The sequence below is a fragment of the Protopterus annectens genome, chromosome 2.part1 (genome assembly GCF_019279795.1).
Source record: "Protopterus annectens isolate FY-2018-M chromosome 2.part1, PAN1.0, whole genome shotgun sequence".
Lineage (NCBI taxonomy): Eukaryota > Metazoa > Chordata > Ceratodontiformes > Protopteridae > Protopterus > Protopterus annectens.
Genome location: NC_056729.1, coordinates 30,635,093 through 30,657,708, shown reverse-complemented (window position 1 = coordinate 30,657,708; position 22,616 = coordinate 30,635,093). Strand labels below are relative to the sequence as shown.

The following is a 22,616-nucleotide window of genomic DNA, read 5'->3' as shown; positions in this document are numbered from 1 at the left end:
TCACATACTTCACAAAGTCAGTGTGCCACACAGTCGCAGCCCTTAAGGCTAAATAACACACCTAATACACTAGCAATAGGAGACTCTATTGTCAGGCACACTGACATCCCGCTCACCAGATTGAACAAAGAGAAGGTCACTGTAAGCTGCCTGTTGGGTGCCAGGATCCGCCGCATAACACAAGCACTCAGGTCACTCCACAGCAGGCACAAATATGACTCTGTCATTGTCCATGTTGGTGTGAATGACCGGAGATGTACCTCCCTGGACTACATGAAAAGAGACCGAGAGGAGCTCTCTGATCATGTAGCCCAGGCCGGTATGACCCTGACCCTGAGTAGCATCTTGCCCTCACCAAGAATGATGCCACAGTATAAAGACAAAATGATCAATTTTAACAATTGGCTAAGCTATTGGTGTCATTCAAAGGGGATCCAGTGTCTGTCAGCCTGGAATGACATGCTCGACAAGCCACGTTGCTTCGCCAGGGACGGCTTGCACCTGTCACCTTTAGGCTTTCGAATACTGGCTAAGGCTCTTGCCACCCCCATAGTGCCTTTTTAGGCAAGGCTCAAAAGACAAACCCACCTCCATAGACAATACCAGAAACAAAAAACTAAGGGTAATGCTACTCAACGCCAGAAGTCTAAACCTCAAGATGCACGCACTCAAGGCACTCCTCAGTATGGAGAAAATCGATATCTGTGCAGTAACAGAAACCTGGTTCAAGGCTCCAGAGAGCATCCCAGCACTACCAGGATTCAACTCATACCATACTTTTCGGCCCCAGAACTCGGACCAAAATACTAAAGGCGGGGGAGTATCCATCTTCATCAAGGATACCCACATCTCCAAGTCAGTGGCACTGCACGAGGCATCGGAGACCATCCATGTGCAACTAACAGTGGGAAAAACTGCTTTTCAGTTTGTAGCCTGCTACAGATCACCCACCTTCTCTCAGGACCCCCACTCGGCATTCCTGAGAACATTGGAGAATATGAAGGTCTCACCAAACACCATGATATTGGGGGATTTCAACTACCCAAACATTGACTGGGAAAACTACTCAAGTCCCAACTCTTTTGTCCAACGGTTCCTGGAGTTTATAAACTCAAACACCACGGAACAACTGGTCACCACTCCCACAAGAGGGGACAACATATTGGACCTGGTCATCACCAACATGGGGGCTCAATGTTCCACACCGGAGGTAAACCCCTCGTTGGTAAGATCAGACCATAAACTAATCACAATGGACATCCACATCCCGACCCCACCCCCAGCCAAGGAAACCACTGTGAAAAAATCTCTCGAAAGCAAACTTCACACTTCTCAAGACCGAGGTGGAAAGTTTCAAAGCCCCCGGGCTAACGGAAAATGCTACCCAAACCGCAGAATCCTTTACAAATGCACTCTATGAGCACCTACAGGAATGCATGGATCGTGCCATCCCAAGTAAAACCAAAACTCACTCCTCCAAAAACAGGAGACCAGTCTGGTGGACCCCAGCCATAAATAAGCTAAGGAGGAAACTATTACATGATAGGGCAAAATCCGTAAAAGGGAAAGAATCCCTGATCAGTATTAGCAAGAAACTTCGCTCCCTCATAAAATCATCAAAGGCTAGCTTCTAAAGAAAAATCGCAAAAGACTCTAAAAATAATCACAAGGCGTTCTTTAGCTATGTCAAGAATCTGGGTGGCAACTCTCAGATCTGCTCTGAGCTGGTGCAAAATGGCACAAAATACACTGAACCTGGCGGACAGGTTCAGTGCAATCTTTAGCCCCCCCTTCCCTCCCCAAAAGGGCCAGTGTCTATCCCAGAAGAATGCAGTCCCCCAGACATCACAGACACACAGGTGAAAGCAGCCCTTTCCAAAGTAAAAAGCACAGCATTAATGGGACCGGATGGTATCCCGGGCTGCGTCTTACACGAGCTCCAAAAAGAACTAAACCCTCACATAAACTCACTGTTCCAACTCAGCCTTACCACAGGTTATGTACCCAAAGAATGGTGTACAGCAACAGTAATCCCGCTCCACAAGGGTGGCGCCACAATGAATCCCGGCAACTATCGCCCTATAAGCCTGACTAGCCTGATCTGCAAGGCTATGGAGCGCATCATCATGGATCTCATAAACAAAGACATTGGGAACCTCCAGACACTGGACCCTACTCAATTCGGCTTTGTTAAAGGCAGATCTTGCCTCATAAACCTAGTTGACTTCTTTGAAACAGCTACCAAAGCCATAGATGAGGGAAAAGTAGTCCACACAGCCTACCTGGACCACGCAGATGCCTTCGACACAATACCCCATTCTGGCATCATAAATAAGCTTACCAGCTTAAATATCAACCCATATGTCACAAGATGGGTTGCAAACTGCAAACTGGCTCAGGGATAGAACTCACACGGTCAGAGTTGCGGGTGCCATGTCCAACTCTAAACCAGTTACAAGTGGCGTCTCACAGGGCTCAGTCCTGGGACCCCTCTTGTTCGGTATATACCTCTCTGAGGTACAGGCAAGCATGGGAGGACTGTGGCTGACCAAGTTCATAGATGATTGCAAACTGGGAGCCATAATCGACTCTCCGGCTGACACAAGCATCCTCCAGAAGGGTCTTACAGAGATGGATACCTGGTGTCAGAACCATGGCCTCAAGCTAAATGCCAAAAAGTGCATAGGCATCCCCTTTGGGAAAAACAAAGTGCCCACAAACTACCACATAGGAGGTAATCCATTAAGTACGGAAGAAGTAATTAGGGATCTGGGGACCCAAATAGATAGTAACCTTTCCTTTGACAATCACATTGCCAAAGTGGTTAGAAAAACCTTCTATATAGCTCACCTAATCACAAAAGGGTTCACATCTAGATCAAGAGAGGTCATTGTGCCCCTCTACTCATCACTCATCAGGCCCTTAATTTAATACAATGCCCCATTTGGGATTTATCTTACCCGACACCTGCAACAGCCGGAGAGACCTCAAAAGTACCTCACCAAGAGGATCGTGGGCCTCAAACAGATGCCCTATGCAGCTCGATTAAAGAAACTCCAGCTCTACTCAGTTGCTTACCGCCTACTCAGAGGTGATCTCTGCCTGACGTACAAGGCCATGTCTAATCCAGAATTGATGGACATGTTCCACCTCAAGAAAGCCAAATCCATTAGAGCTACACGCTCCAGGGATTTAAACCACAGCACAACAATAACTAGGACATGCTGGAGGGATAGATTCATATCCCAGAGGCTTCCCTCGCTCTGGAATAGAATCCCAGTCCATGTTATGCAGAGCCCCTCACTGACCCTCTTCAAGAGGAATCTTGATGAGTGGATGGGAAATCGTAAATTTATTCCTGGGATCACTTCTATGGCCCTGCTGGGCAGAGGCTCAGGAATCTAGTCTAAAAGGGTGGCGAAAGCCAACACATTCTGGCTAGGCTTAAAAATGCCCTAGGGCAGATAGCCTAGTACCTACCTATGAACCTATATTACTTGCCCTCCTCATTCCCTTCTTCCATCGTCATACCTTGCACTGACTCTATTTTTCATTGTGATTTGTTCAGCATACCAACTCTGATTTCCACTCTACATATAATGCATGTATATACACTGTAATTTTTCACTCACTCTGTTCACAATGTCATTTGTCTATTGCCTTTAGTCCCTCAGCCCAACTACGATAATCATTTTGTATATATGTATATATTGCATTTTGTCATTTACTTTGTATATAAGGTCATGTAACCATTGTGCTTTCTGCGGGGTGAGACTGAAATGTATCCAGTGGGATCAGTGCTCTATCCTGGTTAACTGATTCAAAATAAAATAGCAGAGTATACCTTGTCTCGATATCATGAGACAGAAATTATTACATATTTTTCATGTCATGCTACAAAATGCATGTTAATTTATATAACCTTAAATGAGGCTTAAACATGACAGACATTTGTTTACTTTGCTTGAAACATTTATGTGTAGAAAATATTAAAAGAAGTTAAAGACTATGCAAGACTGATTTAAGGAATATGTATCACACTTAAGGAGCGGATCTCAGCTCATTTTAGCAATATTAGGTGTAAGAGGATGTGCTGTGTCTTTGTTAAACATACTTTGAAGCATTATATGCTTGCTGGTTATAGATAAGGTAATCTCAGGTTCAGATTCATTACAATCATATAGTTCAGGTTTATTATTAAAGAAAGAGAGAAGATGAGTTGTTTTACTTTGGGGAATCTTCCATATGGGCTTAAATGATGTTGTATAAATTGTTTACAAATCAGGGACGTACTGAAGGAGAAAATATGCTTACTGTTTTTTGATCAGATGTATTTTATGGTATAAATCATAATTATGTTATGTGACGTGACTGTATTTTTATATCATTAACACCTGTTTTTTTTTTTAGCAGACTGTACTGATGAAACCATTTTGTTACTGGAGAAACCAGTCTACAAATATTAAAGCTTTACTTTTTATGCAACTTACGATTTCTTCCAGCTGCTGTTTGGTACCATAGGAAATGGAAAAATACAATTGCCTATTTTTAGCTATATAATCTGTATATCTGAATATTTTTAAGGTAAGTACATTGTATTTTGTTCTCTTAGTCTTCAAATAAAAATGTACTATCACTTTGATAAGCGCCACTGGAATTTGAATATCCTCCTGAACTACCAGCACCGCAGACATACTGATTCATAGTTTCACATTTCATCTGAAGACGTTCACTGACCTCTTCTCATACTGACTACTGCCTTACTCTGTTCCATTGGGGAAATAGAAGAATATATTTCCTTTCATGCTGATGGACACACCAGCTACTAATGCACTGACATACAAAAAAGGGGAGGGAGATCTCCCATCACAGAAACACCTACTGGCTGGATACTCTGGTACTATTAACTGCACACTGAGACTGCCTTTAAAATCATGTATTTACTTAATACAATGGAACTGGGTACATGAAGGTTTTACTTCAGGAGGTTGTAGGATGCCAATTTACAGTCAAAACAGTAACAGATGACAGCAAAAAAACTGATGATGAAAATACTGACTCTGTCCAATAACTGTAAAATCTGTGGTACGGTACCTCACATCTACAGCCATTTGTATAAAGATATAATATTACCTATATAACCAAGACTAAATCTATCCAGAGAATGGCTGACTGAATCCACAGTCAATAAATTATATTTTACTGAATATGCTTAGTTGAGATGCCATTCCACTAACTAAATTTACGTATATCTACCCCAAAATCCAGCCAGATGTTAAGTCTTTTAAACAAAAATTGAAACGTACCCATTTCAAGGTATTCATAGAACAGTCCTAGTTTTCCCAACATTTGTAGCTGGTAATCTTGCTCCCATCGAGGAATGACATGTTCTGATTTTATACCTACACAGTATCGTGCAATAAGATTTTTTATCCAGCTGAAACAGAAAAAAATGTTTTAGTGACAGTATTTTCAAATCTTTGGCAATGAGCAGAAGTTTAACAGTTTTGGGTCAAGTAAAAACACTTAAAATATAAAAACAAGAACACAAAAGCATACAATTTTTTTTATAAACATTATGCTTATAAGGAAGAGATATTTCTTTCAGGAAACAGAATGCATTTAAGTACTTAGCTCTGCCCATTAGTTCATATTACCAACTCCAGAGTTTGATGTGATCCTAGGAAAAATATTTTTTTATGTACTGACTCTTTATCCAACTGTACCAACTATTACTCAATTGCTTCCAAACTTACTTATAAACCTTGACAGATAAAAGCTGTACCCTGTACACACCGCTTTCTGCTCTATACCAAAAAGATGTACTAGAAATGTTCCTGCTGAGAGAAAAAAATATTTCTCATGGCACACCCACGTGACTGTATATAAGAATTAGTAACCGGCTAAGCAAGGTGGTTAAAGTAGCCAAAGAGAGATAAAGATGGTCAGAAATAGTAAATAGAGGTTAAATTCTGAGGAGTCCTACTTCTGTAGTAAGCAAACAAATGTTACGGAGAAGATGATCCAGGAGTTCATCAAATGGTTAGAGGGATGATGAGAGGAAAACTGGTTGAGTAAGTGAGAAGACTGACCGGTAAAACAAATTGGTGTACGGCAAAATTCCCAGGAAGAGAAGACAGACATTATTGGTGTCATTCAGATATGGGTCAGTGACAGGGTCTCACTAGACGTTTAAGAGCTGTGAGAAAGTCAGATGATTAAGAAAGAATGGCTTATGTACACACACTTGGTAAACAAGGAAAGAGGCAAAGGGGGGTGGGGCACAAATGCACTGCTAAAATCTGAAATGCAGTATGGGAGAATAACAATGCATTTGGACTGTGGAGACGGTATAAAAGCTTCATGATGTTCTGGCTGCTCAGGGACCAACTACATGAATCAGAAATGCTCTACTTGATATTTTGTTTCAGGAAATAAGTTACAAGTACTTCCACATTTGCAGGCAAGCACTTTCTGGCATCTAAAAAATATAAAATCTAAGAAGATGCTGATAAACACACCAAAAACTAAGTATATGAGATTTGGGAGACTAAATTGAAAGGTAAATATTGAATTCAGCATCCAGTGATTGAAACTATAGGCTCATTTAACAACCTAGATATACGAGTAGATCCAGCTTTGACTTTTTCTAATCATACCACCCAATGGATCATTGACAGTTATAGAACTATACGCTGTATAAAAAGATCTAGGAAATCAGAAATGACAAAGTCATTGTTTGTTAGTTACATCAGGTCCAAACTTAAGTATGGAATAACAGTACAGAAACCTTATATGAACACAAGCATGAGTAAACTACAAAGAGTGCAGCAGAAATATACCAAAGGCATCCATGGATGTGAAAATGTAACTTTATATACAAGACTAAAATAATCATAACTTGTACAGTGTCTTGTACAGATATTAAACAGAAGACCTTATTTAGGTATACAGGGTGTTTAGAGGCAACTACCTCTGGGAATGTTTGGGATTATCAAAAATAAAACAGTATCATACCTACCATAGAAGATTCTATAGAAAAGAGAAGTGTACTAATTGGTTCTCTGTGAGAGCAGATGATGCATGGAATACACTACCAAATTACATTAAAGTAAGCACTAGGTTAGATATTTTTAAAAACCGCCTGGACACTTATTGTGGGAACAACTGTTTTGTTATATTGGCAGGCTAGAAGGGCATTAATGCCTGTGCCTGAAATATTTGTATGTATGTATGCATGTATGTATGTATGCAAAGTTGCACTATGTTATCATGATTTTCATAAAGTTTACAAATAACACCATTTTGAGGATTAACAAATTACCTGTCTTGCTTTATGTGGATGACTTAGCTCTTCATTATGCGGCTTCCTAACACCAAGGTTTTCAAAAGGACTCTAGAAAATGACTTAGACAATGCACACCACTGGTTGACAAATGCACACACAAACTCTCTGTGAATACTGACTAAAGAAAGACCATATTAGTTGGCACCTCCACCAATTAAGAGCTACTCAAAAGAAGTGAACAACATCAATCTTGAGATATTTGTAACATTTAAATATAATTGTTTATGGTTTAACACCCATATGGTTCTTAAGTGACATGTGCTTTAAATCACCTGTACTCCTGAGCAGCATTATGAAACCAGCTATGAATGATTAGATTCCACAAGTTCAGGAAGTGACAGGCAGAGGAGTTATAATTCTCCAAATGCAGTACTGGCACTCACTGGTAACTAGGACATCCACTGTGGCACTCAGGATTGTCCATCTGCCATGGTAGCAGTGCATCTGCTATGCCACTCAGAACTAACCAAAATGTCTACAGATGTAAATGCCATGTGCGAGCAAGTGTGTGAGTACATATGTGCTGGTTTGCTGTCCCATTCGGGATTAGCTCACAGTTTTGGACCCACTGAGTGTTAGTATAGGCTATGGTACCCGCACAAACCTAAAATTAATTTAAGCGGGCTATCGAAGAATGAATTAATTAATAAAAGAAAGTAAAATTAAATCTTGTGCATCTGTGATAATATATATATTTTTTGTTCCCTTGGACCTTATGTTTACTAGACCTTCCCCAGTGCCCCACATCCACATCACATCTCCAGCCAGACTCCTACCCTCCGAACTTACGCTGGTATTGCTGGAGCCAATCATGGATCCTAAGGACACTGAAGCTGCGATAATACTGTTCAATTAATGTATAAACTGTACTTCTTAAGGACAAGGAACATATGTCAGGAAAATGTCTCGTATTTCAGTTACAGTACCTTTCACTGTGGCTAAAACCGGACCAAAGGCCACACCCCTCACACAACCATGCCCATCTCCTCCCCTCTCCTACTCACTTTCTGCCCATTTCATGACCTCATCATTACTTCAGATGAGGGGGAACATCCTTTTTTTTTCTGTTTGTGATGCCTTCTTTCTGCTAATCAACTATGCTTTTCTGTAACAAAAAAAAAAAAGCATAGCAAATCTGCCTATTTGAAAACTCCAATCTGTTTCTTTTTTTGAAACAGAAAACCGAAGTTTGCACAATGTTTTCCGGACTACCAATCAGTTTGATTTCCAGACAGTAGAAAAAACAGACAGTTGGCAACACTAATAGGGATTAGCAGGCTAGAAACAGTCTTTGGTAATACTAACCATACTGGAGAAGCCTAATTATTCTAAAAATCTTGTTTACAGAGCCCATCAGTTTGCATGACAAAGTTGTAGCTGATCTGTCTTTAGGATGAAACTGGACACATTTACAGATTTTGCTATTTAAACCCATTCAAACTCTGATAAAAACATTGATTATGTAAAAGCTGGTATTCTGCAAATAGTGTTGAAGCAGTCTAGTACATTTAACTGCTTATTCACAGCAAGGCAAAACATTTTGAAAACATTATCACCACAGTATTCGTATTTTATTCTGCCACTAATTCTTAAAATTCCTTTACATTTTAATAGCTAAATCAAGTCTCTGTGTATTTTTCTGACTTCCTGACTGAAGAACACGGCTTTATGGCATGAAGACAAGTGAGTCAAGAAGTCTATATAAATAAAATGGAAAAATGGACAGGATTAAGTTGCATGTTACTTTTAATTACCATAGCAAGCCTGAGATCAAAATATGAAAATCATACTTTGGTGCCATGATCATCATTTAGGAACTGGAAAACAAAGTGGGGGCTACATGTGATCTTTACCTTATGAAGGAATTACTAATGAAAGATGACACAACAGAATATTAATACAAGTCTTTGCATACATAATCTACACATTTAATAAGACTTTTTACAATTTTATATAGTACAACTTCTTCTTTCGGCTTTTCCTGGTTAGGGGTTGCCACAGCGGATCACCTGTCCGCTCATGATTGGCAGTAGAGGTTTTACGATGTCAAGTTGCCAGCCCGGCACCCAACCTTCCATGGAAGGCAAACACATGCACGCACTCACGCCTAGGGCCAATTTAGAGTGTCCCATCCACCTACAGCATAATATGTTGAACAATTTATGATAAATGTTTATTGTTAAAACTATTTATTGATTTACAAGCTATAGGTTTTTAGAAGTAGAATATGTACACCAACAGATAACTATCATGGTACATAATGAAAAATGTACTTAACCTAACCTTAATATTTAGAAACTGGACGTACAAGACATTATATTTATATTATTTATTTATTAACATTTATTTACCGGGAAGGTAAGACCAGGTATGGAATAAATATTTTCAGGGGAGGTTCATGGAGAAAATCTCCAAGAACATCAAATTACATAAACAAAGTATACAATAATGTAAACATTTAATGCAATACATAATGAAAAAGAGAACAAATGGAATACTAGATGTACATTTTGATACAGATTCTGAGAAAACAAATGTACAGCAGTGAAAAAGTAAAGAAATTATTCAAAGCAATAGAAAGTGAGAGAAAAAATGGAGAAAGAAATTTTTAATAGGAGATAGGTGAGAGGTGATCAGAAAGTATACTAATAATGAAATGATATTAGAGGAGGAAGTATAGCAGCAAAGGGTAGTCAAAAAGGTTAATAAAAAGAGAATGGCAGAGAGGTACTAGATAAAAAGGACAATAAGAGAAACACAGGGGACTAGTAGAGAAACACAGGGAGTAAGTGGAAACTAGAGGTGAGGTGGGAATAACAGTAGGAAAAGGACAAATACTTTAATTTCTATAAACAACATATGTTTGCTTTCACAACAGCATGGGACAACTGACTCATTGTTTTAGAAACAGGTATTGCATAGCCCAGACTAAAGTGAAGCTGAAAAGTGTTCTTTTTGCAGTGTTAGTTAGTATTGGCAAAATATGTCAGCAACATGTAAGAAAAATGTTTCAATAATGTTAGAAAAAATATGAACTTTTATTTACAGAAATCTTGCAATTGAACACAGTACTTACGGAAGAAGAACTTCTTGAATATTATTCCAGATAGCTTTACCTCCCATTATAATCATCAGCTGGGTTGTAAGTTCCAGAAGACAGCCACCAGGATCACACTATAAACAGTTGAATAGAAACACTGTTTTAGGCACCATTGTATACAATATTTTTAATGTTAATATTTTTTTTCTGTAGGAATACAAATACATGATTAATGTCTGGATTCAGTATGCATAATCACCTTGAATTATAACTGTCAGTGTTCAGTACACAGTGTTGTAATCCGGAATAAATATGGGGTTATCCTTCTACAAGTCTAGCCATGACTTCTAAGCAACTATATGATATACTGAAAGACACTGTGTAAAGAAAAGGGAAAAATGGATACTTCTTTACAATGGGAAAGGAAGCATAATCTGAAGATAAGGCATGGCAAGTAGAACACAACATTAAAGAATGTTTATCCTTAAGATGATATTACATGTGTGGGAGCATATTTGACAGAGATGGCTAGTGTTACCTGTTTAAGTTGGTGCTCTTTTTGTCACATGAGACATGTATCTAAATTCCCATCTTATTTTTCAAGGAGATGGCCTCTTGTAACTACAATTTAAAACTCCTTCATTATTCTTAATACTCACTTTATCCATTTTAGTCTTTAAAATAATATTTGGGCAGTGAACTTTTCCTGTAATAAGTACTCACTTTCCCGAAAAACCTTTGCGACAAGCCCAAGAAATATAAATAAGGGAAGCAGTAGGCTAGGTTATTTGCAATATTATGTGCATGGCTTTTTATGTCTGTTAGTGAGTGCCTGTACATTGCACAAGTGCCTTCTGCTGTTGGGAGGGTCATTTTGCCTGGAGGTACACATTCTGTGTGGTATGCGGAATCGAGAAAATGGCACACTATTAAGATAATAAAGATTTTGTGCCAGGCACAAATTTTTGCACAGCTGTCCGACAGTATGCACTTGTTTTCTTAAATGGCTAAACACTCATAGGACGTACTGGGTTACTATACAATTATTTCTCCCATCTCATTTGTATTCCCCTATGCCTGCTGACCATAGGGTTACCACCTGTCCCACTTTGAAAGGGACAGTCCCTCTTTGGTCAGTTGTGTCCTGCAAAAAAATTGAAAAAATGGCAAATGTCCTGAGATTTTAGGACAAAAATTATCCTACATTTTCTGTAGTAGTTGCATAAAACAATTATTTTGTATCTGAAACGCCTAAATGTTATAAGAAACAGAATAAGCAACTATAATGCTACAATAATAAGCTTTTATTTAGGCAAAAAAGTGAGGTTTTTTCCTTTGTACCGGCTGTGGGTATGTTTTGCCCTGCATCTGACGTTTCTAAAAAAAAAGTCCCACTTTGGGCAATTGAAAAGGTGGCAACCAATCAGACAGAGACCAAATGTTCTTCAGCTCCAGGGCTTTTACCAGGAACCAAAGCAAGAGCGGTCAATGGGAGGAGGGCATCAGTCAGGTATCCATGGTTGTGCTTTGTGCTCTCACCAGCATCCTATCAGTGAAAGGATTTGAATGGTCTAACCACACCCCCTGGACTGGGAGGGAGGAAATTAGTGATCAACATTACAGCACATTCTTAAAATGCCTTCTTTATGTTACATATGCCCTCATGCATCGACTACGAAGAGTGCCACCAATTTGTGGTTTGCTGAGCTTAATACCCACTCATAGGCCATGTATTTGCACCTCGGCTTCACCTCTAAGGGGACCTATACATTATATGGCCTGCATTGCCACACCCTTCCCAAGATGGGAACTCCATCCCCCCTTGCCAGCAAGATAAACTACCTAAGCCATTTATGGAACTCAGATTGCCTGGAACATAGTCACAGCCTTACCCTTTAAGTGGCTGGTGCTGGCATCTCCCCACTTATTTTTGTCATGCTCTCTGCCACAACAGCTGAGTGTCCTCTTATTCAATCTCTCCTAGCTAAGACTAAAACTACAAAAAATTTCTGTAGTTCCCATTCTGCCTGGTAGAGCTTTCTCTAGCTCATCCCTCTTATAAATACCTAGCAGCTAGCTAAAAAATGTGCTTTGTTTAGAAAGAATAGTTGTGTAAAATCTTACCATAACCATAAATGTCCTCTTCTATGTTGCAGTATTGTTTACATATGGGGGTAGTATTCTGCTACTCGACCCGACGTCTGTCTTGCATACAGAAGCTTCAAGCTACTGCCTGTACGTAGGACGTCACATATAGGCTCCTAGAACATTAGCCATAAAAGGGACGTTCGCATGCACAATCCTCAGAATGAAACAGCCCCAGGAGGAAAACTCTAAAGGAAGACCAAGAAGACAGTCATCCAAAGAACGAGCAAGATGTGGGGGGAAGGCAGGTGGGATAGAATACTGTAGCATACAACAGAAGGACATCTGTGGTTATGGTAAGACTTTACACCACAATTCTATGTCCTTCTATTCAGTGTTGCAGTATTCTTTACATATGAGAGAGTGCCAAAGCTGAAAGGGAACCCAGGGAGGGAGAAGGCACAGAGAGATCATGCAGAAATATTTTTCCAGAAACCCATGCAGGATTGCTTTGGCAAACCCTGCTCTGGCCCTAGAAACATTATCCAGCTTATAATGTTTTATAAAGGTATGAACAAAAGACCAAGTGGCAGATTCCAAAATGGATTGAGTATCCAACCCCTTGAAGAAAGCCCCTGAGGATGCAACAGATCTAGTAGAATGGGCCTTAACAGAAGAGGATAAGGATTTCCCATGAAAATGATAGCAAAACACAATGGCTTTAGAAATCCACAAAGTGATAGTTTGTTTAGAAACAGGCCAACACAGAGGCCTGGGATGGAAGGACACAAACAGTCTATCAGATTTCCTGATAGTCTTAGTTTTATCAAGATAGAATCTACGCTGTCTACGCACATTTAGGGAATGCAACATTCTTTCACTAGGAGATTGTGGAGATGGAAAAAAGTAGGCAATTGGATAGCTTGATTTAAGGAAAGATCATTGACCATTTTAGGCATAAAGGATGGATTGGATCTCAAAGAAACTCTTTCCTTATGGAAAACTAGGAATGGTGGTGAAGCTATTAATGCCTGAATCTCCGAAACACTCCTGGCAGAGGTAATAGCTACCAGAAGTACTGTTTTCAAAGTACAAAACTTTAAAGAAGCAGGGGCTGCTGGTTTAGAAGGGGTCTGAGTCAATTTTTCCAGGACAAAATTAAGCTCCCAAGGAGGAGGAACTGGTTTCCTGGGAGGATTCATGTGTAGGATGCCTTTTAAGAAAACCTTAACCTCCAGCCTGGAAGCCAATGGAGGAGAAAAGGGTAGGCAAGCAGACAAGGCAGAACAGTGGACCTTAATAAAAGAATAAGAAAGACCACTGTTAAACAACTCACACAGGCAGATAACACCAAAGGAATATCCACCAAAAGGGGGCCTTTATTTCCTTTTTTGTCACCAAAAAGAAAATCTTCTTCACTTTGAAATGTAAGACTTCCTAGTATTGGGTTTCCTGGCTTTCTGTAAAACTCGAAGCATGTCCTTAGGAAAAAAGGTGCCTATAAGGAATCAAAAATTGATCACCCATAAGGTCAAGTGAAGAGATGACAGCTGTGGCTGAATTAGAGATCCCTTGTCCTGAGTGAGTAGGTCCATCTGGTGTGGTAACGTGTAGTGATGGCCCTTGGCTAAATGTATAAGAAGAGAGAACCAATGTTGTCTTGGCCAAAAGGGAGTCACTTACAAGATTTCTGGTTTCTCCTGATGAATTTTGAACAGGACTTTTTGAATCAAAGTAAAGGGGGAATGCATAAAGAAACATCCCCTTCCATGAAAATGATAGGGCATCCACCTTCCACGCCTGATGATGAGGAACCCTGGCACAGAAAATAAAAAGTTGCCTGTTCTGAGGGGAGGAAAATAGATCCATCTCTGGAGTACCCCACCAGTGAACTAGATCCAGGAACCCATTCCTGTGAAGCATCCACTTGTGGGATTGTGTCATGGATCTGCTTAGTGCATCTGCCACTGAGTTCTGAGTCGAAGGAAGGTACACTGCATGCAGGGAGACTTTGTACTGAATAGCCAACTCCCATGCCGTGATGGCTAAGTGACAAAGAAAATAAGATTTTGTTCCCCTCCTGCTTGTTTATGTACCAAAGGACCATAGTGTTGTCTATAAGGATCTTGAAGGGTCCTGAAGAAACACAGGGTGAAAGGTCTGTAAGGCTAGAATCAGTGCTCTCATTTCCCTGATATTGATATGTTCCTTCCTCTGAGAGGGGGACCCAAGGCCCTGAACCTTTGTGGAAGCAAAGATTGCTCCCCATCCTATGTTTGAGGCATCTGTAAAAAGCTCCTGTAATGGCTGAGGAATTTGAAGGGGTAACTCAGGATTCAGACTGAGTTTCCGCATCCACCAACCTAGTTCTGTTTTAAACAGGGAAGAAGAGGAATGGCAGTCTCCAAGGGATGAACATGCTGAGACCAGACTGTTTTCAGAAATCACTGAAACTTCCTCGTGTGAAGTTTTGCAAAAGGCAACATGGGAATTGTAGAGGCCATGAACCCAAGAAGTCTCAGGAACACCCTGGCATTGACGGAGGAAAGAGTCATAAGTGATTCCATGCAAGCTAAGAGATATAGAGCTTTCTCTGAAGGAAGAAATACCATCATCAAGTCTGTCCTGAACCTGCACCCCAGAAAAATGAGATCCCGACTGGGTGATAGAGTAGATTTTTTGTGATTTACTGTGAACCCCAAGCCTTGCAGAAAAGGGACAGCTAGATTTTGGTGTTGAAGCAGAAGACCTGGACTGCTGGCCAGAAAAAGTAGGTTGTCTAGGTAAGGATAAACTTGAAGACCTTTTAGTCTTAGGAAAGCAATGGCTGGAGCTAGACACTTTGGGAAGACCCTTGGAGCAGTGGAAAGACCAAAAGGGAAGGCAGAGAACTGAAAGTGCCAAGAACCTACCGGGAAAGGTAAGAACTTCCTGAAGTGATGGTGAATAGGGACATGCAGGTAAGCATTCTTGAGACCCAGCAAAGCTAAGAATGCTTGAGGAGGAACCACAGGGAGAAGAGACTGTAAGGACAGCATCCTGAACGAAGGCACCACCAAGAAGATAATCAACTTGGAGAGGTCCAAAATGGGTCTCCAAGGACCATCTTTTCTTGGAACCAGGAACATCCTGGAATAAAATTCCCTTCCTTGCTGACAACAGGACAGGTTGAATGGTGCCCTGGATAGAAAGCTGAGTTAGCAGCTGAGGAAACAGATGCAGTTGATCTGAGAGAGGTTGAGGAATCCCGTGAAAGGAGGGAAGAGACTTCCATGTCATGAAGTAACCGCTTTGAATAATGGATATCACTCAAGAATCCTGAGTGATCGCCTTCGAGGCTGAAAGGGAAAGAAAAAGATGGAAAGTCAGGGGAGTATGACTTGAAAGTGGGAGCTGGATGTCACAGAGAGCCTTGTCTGGAGGGGGTCTCCTACCAGATTTATGTGCCCTAGAATCAGAGGGGAATAGAAGAAGAAGAAGGCCTAGAGGGTTTCCTAATAAACCAGCTTTTAGCAAGGAAGTTCCTATGAAATTTAGGAACCGGAGAAACTAGCAGATGCTTTAAATCCTGGAGCTCTTTACCTTTTTCCTTCAGAGTTTTAAAAAGTTCTGCAGCAGCCTTACCAAAAAGAGCAGAATTATCCAAGGGAGCATCAAGTAATTTTGCCTTGATGTCATCTGGGACAGTCTGAAGATGCAACCAAGAATATCTCCTAAGAACAGAAGCAAATGCTGCAGAGCTATGGAGGAAGCTTCTACAGCATCATAGCTGCATTTAATCGAATGTCTACTGAACTGTGAAGATGCAGCCAAGAGAAAAAGAGATAAGGACTTGGCTTATGAGTCAGGAAGTTGGGACAGGGCCTAAGAAGCTTGAGACAGCAAAGCTAGAGAATACCCAGCTGTGTGAGTCTGGGAATTCATGGCTCTGGTTGTCAGGGTAGAAGAGGTGTAAACCTTCTTTTCTAACCTTTCTAAAATTTTACTTTCTTTGTCTAAGGAAAGCAATTTTGTGGGAGGAACAACTCAAGAGGATTTATCTGAGGTGATGGAAACCACAGCAGGATCAGCTGAAGGACACTTAAAAAGAAATTTGCAATCCTCAGGGACGTTATAAAAATGGTCAGGTCTTTTAGGAGCTGGTGCCTAGGAATCTGGGGTCTTGGAAGTTGATGCAAAGGCATCTAGGAAAGCAGGAAGCACTGGAGTGACAGCTGCAGGGACCTCTATTTGAAGTAAGTCAGAGTATCTCTTTTGTTCTTTTGTTTGTTGGGAAGAATCTCACTTAAAGAATTCCCTCATCTTATTAACTGTCTCCCCAAAAGAAAGTTCTTCCACTGGTGAATCTTCCCTACTGGACTCTTCCTCTGGAGATGCATATTCCAAGAGGGAAGAAATCTGAGTACAGTAAACTAAAGAGCCTTCATCTGAGGAAGACCCCTCAGAATCACAGTCCTGAGCTGGAAGCGTACAGAAAGACTCGTGGGAACCCGACGGCAGCACAGGGGAAGATGAGAAGGCAGGGCAGAAATAGGAGAAGCCAAAGTCATAGGCCTGAGGACCATCAAGGGTTTAATAAAACCTTGAGAGAAAAACTCCCAGTCCAATGTAGGAGTACTAGGCACTGTGGAATGCTTGTTTTTTTGTTTCTTTTTGGCAGGTTTTTCTAGGGCAGGAAGAAGGGCAGACGAAAGCCTAACACCCAAAACTTCTTTTTGCAAGGGGACTGGAATAGCTCCTGAGTCCTCTGAAATAAGTAGCTTTGGTTCCCCCAAATCGTCCGAACCGAACATCTGCAAAGCCTCGGATGTGCTCAGATCCCCACTCCTAACGGCTTCCATTGTGGTTCCTGCTAGAGAGACAGACTTTACCTCCGACTGTACCACCAGGTTTTCATCAACCTCAAGAGGTACGTCGAAGATAGAAGGCATAGCCGAAGAGGACTCGGCCCTAGCTTTGCCTACTTTCCATTTCAAGGATGGCTCAGTGGAACTCGTGGAACCCTCCATCGATTCCCTAGCCAAACGTTTAAGCCTTTAGTTTTGTAGATACAGGTTTTAAGCAGACAGATGACTACGTAAAGTCTTATGGACAAAGGCCTGATAGACAGAACAGGAATAATGGCTGTGAATAGACTCTAAGCAAAACAAACAGAGTTTGTGACTATCCTTATGTGGAATTTGCCTTCCACACCAACACTTGCCCTTTCTGGATGACATGAACAATAACAAAAGGCAGAAACAATGAAATAAATCCCCAATGGGGTACTTATCTGAAGCTGAAGACCAAAACACAGTTTCCAAGGGCAGACTGAACATATGAGTCAATTTCCGAATGGCAGCAAACATGTTCTGAGGATTGTACGTGTGAAGGTCCCTTTTATGGCTGACGTTCTACGAGCTTACGTGCGATGTCCCACACACAGGCAGTAGCTTGAAGCTTTTGTACAAAAGCTGGATGTCGGGTCAAGTAGCGGAATACTACCCCAATATGTAAAGAATACTACTGCAACACTGAACAGGAGGACATTTTAAGTTCCCTCTTTTAACACTTCCATACTGTTTTCTTTTTTTTAACCTCATAGTTACAGTTTGTGTTTACTTGTGTCTATCGCAGAATTCCCTCTGGTGGCCTGAAGGAACTTGACACCCTTTGCCCTATCAATTTTCACCATACAGCTTCTGTTATAAAGAAAGGACACCAAAGTTGGGCAATATACTACAGATGTTGGGGATCTGTACTGCTGTCAGCAATCTTCCTTCTACAGAAAACTATGTTACCATTTTTTTCTTCACTGCGCCTTGCTAAATTGACAAAAAGACTCAAGAAGTCAGTAATGATAACCCAGAATTCCTTTTATCACACCCATTTTATGAGGTGTTAAGCCACTCTATCATAATTTCGTCTGGCACTTGGCTTAGAGGATTAAGGAGCTGTTTCCTGTGATCCAGAGGTTCAAGGTTTGATTCCCTCAGCTTCCACTGACTAACTATGTACCTCTGAGTAATTTACTTAGCCAGACACCGCCCCTGGGCTTAGACTGACAGAGGTGCATGGAGATCACTGCTCTACCCTGGGAAAATAAATATAAATAAAATTCACTTTTGTTTCCCTAGTGCTTTACTTTGCACTTCTAGATATAAGTTTCTTATGAAAAATATCATCATCCTGGTACGCTTTATAGGCTATTACACATTCATACATTTATTTTGTCATTGTCCAACTCATGCAACAGAAAAGCCTTTAATTTCAAACTAGTGACTATGTGCCCCTCTAACTTTTAATCTCTCTTGATCTAATGGCACCCCACCTACATTTAACCATGGATTGATTGCAACATCATGTTACCTCTCCTCCCTAGCTACTTTGCTGTTCTAGTCTCTTTATTTGGAGTCCACAATCAGTCCAATAAATGTGTTAGACACTGAGCTGGATGTAAAACATTACCCTTCTCCAAGCTCTCACCCATATGATCAGTTTGCCTCCCTGCTATAAATCCATGTTGTTTAACAGTCTAGAGTCCTTTTTTCGTAACATGACTTTTACTTTCCTCATCCATCTGCAATACTCATCTTCCATGCAACAAAATTATACCCAAGAGGTATCCAGAGCCCAGCCTGCTCTTTGTCCACTGTCCACCCTTTTGAAACAGAGACATATTCTTTATTCTTTAATACTTAGCATCACCACTTTTTACTAGAATCACCTTTTAATTTCTTGTTAATTAGACAGACAATGACATGTAGAAGGCAGCAAGGTCATTCCCTCTCCGGAGAGGGAGGGCCAATATCTAGTGTCACAACAGGGTTCTGCCAGACTCCTGCTCAGATAAATAAAGAAGGACAAGCAGGAGTCCTGCAGTCTAAGATGTAAAAGACCACAAGTCCATTCTCTTTCTCTCTCTCTCTCTAGAGAGAGTAAACCCACCAGCAGGTTATAGTAGGATTCAGCCAAACCCCTCCCAGATAAAAAGGGTGGCAAGAGGAGTGAATATGCAAACGGGAGGGAAGGGCAAACATCGGTGGCAAGCGGCTAGTGGACAAAAAAAGTTAATGATCGCGACACTAACAAACTCTGGCACATTCTTTTACTACTAGGGTCAACAGACAATTGTGGGTGATGGTATGTGATGATGCAATTAGCCAAAAGATTAAGCTAAAATCATCTTTGAGGTGGGCAGGCCAAGGGTTAGGGAAGGTGGGACTTCCCCAGAACATTGTCTTATGGAGAACACTCAATTAAACAGCCACATACAGGAAGGACAGGTGGCAGTATTCACCGTTTTTGTTCTTCATACAAAAAGTGTGTTTACATTATCTAGGAGGGGTCTACTTTATTAACTCGAACGTTCAAAAGTTCAAATGCATAAAGATCGACACATATGCATCAAACTCTTAAACGTTCGAAAGTTAATAAGGAAAAAAATACACAGAAAAAAAAAAAAGATGTAGGCAGGGGGCAAGCCCCCCTGCACCCCCTGCTACTTAAATATACCAGCTCCGAGATCGCACTACATTGAAGTAAATGAAAATCTCCACCTACGGAGATTTCTGTTTACAGTTTGACGGCTTGCACTTTCGGTGCAAATGGTTCAATCCATATGTATTCGCGGTTTTACACTTTTGCGTAAATATTGTAGACCCATCTAGGAGTACTGGCACAAGATTTTTTTTTTATTTTGTTAAAAACTCATTGGGCAAACCTTTGCAAAGACTAGGTTTATTGCTAGGTTAATTCTTGGCTCTTGAGTCTTGTTCCACAGTTTCAGGATTATTTATCTTCTAAAGGATGTTATCTGTAGTGGATGTGGACAGTTTGGTGGATAGGAAAAATAGGAATCAAAGTTATGTAACACTAAACTGCTACAAGTTAGAGCATACACTGTCTGAGCTGCATATTTGAAATTTTGCAACTTAACCTTTTATTGTTTTGTGCTATTCTATGGTGTATTGCTGTAATTTTTTCAACTGTTCATTAATATGCATTTCTGTAACACTGCTATATATTTTAATATTTCATCAGTTAATGGCTTTATATTTCTGAGCCTTGAGGCTCAGGTCATGACAGAAAAAAAGACCAATTCTCTGACCTAGTTAACAAATGTTAAATAAATAAACAAACAAACATGTAGTTGCTGACAGCGTACAGGATGATCTCTATGTCAGATGGACTAAAATAACTATATGCTTGCTGGTCATTTGAGATTACAGTAAGAAGCAGAATGTGAGTTAATAAGACAAAATGGACATGAGGTACTAGAAGTAATGAGAAAATGTGACTTACTGCATCGTGTGTGTGTGTGTGTGTGTGTGTGTGTGTGTGTGTGTGTGTGTGTGTGTATGCATAACTAGAGAGTAAATGATTGCTTATCTATCATACAAGGATGATATATACAAAAAGACTAGAAACTGTATCAATTAAGACACTAATACAGTAAACCAAGGGTTATTTACCTCAAGATATAAACTGAATAAGAGTAAGTAAAGTAAGGCATGGCATGTAGCATAATACACTGTAAGGATGAACAAGTGATACATGTTATATACAAGATACTGTTACCAAGAAGCTTCACTATAGACTGCCTCTGGCAACAGAACCACCTCGTAATACCAATAGCATTAGCTCTCCAATTCATTCCAATCCATTTTTAATCCATGCCTGTATGACGCAAACAGTTGCCTTGTCTTATCATATTAGCAGCACTGTGAATTACTTCTTCAGAGGTTCAGATTATCTATGTAGCTTCTGTAAAAGGGTAACTGTTAACCGCCTGCAGCTGTGATGAATAATAAGTTGTTCCTTGTCTACAAAATAACCTGAGATGTACAAGTGTTCTTTAGTTACATTAGAATGAGAGGAACTATGTAAACTCAATGGCATCTGTCATAAAGGAAGCCTTAAGAAGTCAAAATGCTGCCTTACTTTATATAGCATGCTCCTTAAAAGAGCTTAAAAACAGAATGAAACACAAAATTAATGCTTTAAGCAAAAAATAAACAAGAGATGAACCCCACTACTGTATACTGAACACACAAGGAAAAATAAAATACAGAAATCTTCTGGATGAATTAAGCACAGATTCTTCAAAGCCGGTTAGTGGGGAGAGGAAGATTCCCCTCAGCCCATGATCTGATTCAAATGATGCATTATGGGGAGTTGACCTGACAATATCATTATCAGGTATGAGTGACTCCAAGGACGTCCTTCCAGTCTGTACAAGTAACCTGAAGAAAGGAGATATGGATCAGGCACAATAAAAATGTTTAAAAACCTCAAGGGGGAACATAGGGCCATTAAGGAAAAATCCTGCTACAGAAGCACACCAACAAAAAGCATTTGACTGATGGTCAGTTAGACAGCACATTATGGGGCCAAAAAAAGTCAAAAGATTGTATACAGTCCAAATGGGTACTGCCATCTTTCAAAAAAAAAAAAAAGATGATAAAAACCAAACATATCAAACGAGAAGGGAGTACTGTCTTACAGAAACTGCTGCATAATTAAAACTACCTTCATGAAAAAATCATGAGGTTAAAAACAGTACACAATCAAGAATGCATGGGACTGACATACAACAATTTGTATCAGAGGAGAAGGAGAGGTTGCCTTCTACGTGGAAAAGTGTAAAGTAGATAAGTTCAAACTTACTGATTTTGTTTTCTCTGATGTGCAGATACTCAAATGTTCTTACCACAGAAAATCCTCACTGGAGCATTTTCTACATAAAATAGGAGTATTTCACAGATTTTGAACTTTTCTTTTTTTCCTGAGGTTGTGTGACAGTGGAGTCTGGGTATATAAGTAAAGTGGTATTAAGGTGTGCAGACAGGGCTTGCCTCCTGTAAACAATACATCTATTATTTTATGGAGTTGATGCTGTAATGAGGTTTCTCTTGATAGAATGTAAGGGAAGCAGGGGAGAAGACAAACTATTGGTTAAGCTGAACTGCAGCATATCAAGAAGCTATGGAAATGAGCATCCTGAGCATATCTAAACAGTCCTACCTTGGTTTGTGATTTACTGTGGAGCTGATTGGTAAGAGAAGTTTTTATATGAATTGATATTTTATTTGTTATCACTGTTTTCTTTTTGTAGGTAGGAAGGGATAGCTTGTTATCAAGAATTACTTTGATTCATATTTT

The 22,616-nt window shown here is 40.2% G+C and overlaps 1 protein-coding gene across 1 annotated transcript in view; it reads right to left on the bottom strand.

Moving 5' to 3' along the window:
- ANO6 (anoctamin 6) overlaps nt 1–22,616 on the bottom strand; it is a 1,522,803-nt gene that overhangs the window by 208,419 nt on the left and 1,291,768 nt on the right. Inside the window, exons 15-16 of the mRNA XM_044061996.1 lie at nt 10,425–10,522; nt 5,307–5,437 (exon numbers count right to left, since the gene is read on the bottom strand). Coding sequence (XP_043917931.1) covers nt 5,307–5,437; nt 10,425–10,522 — 229 coding nt within the window. The remainder of the gene's footprint in view (nt 1–5,306; nt 5,438–10,424; nt 10,523–22,616) is intronic.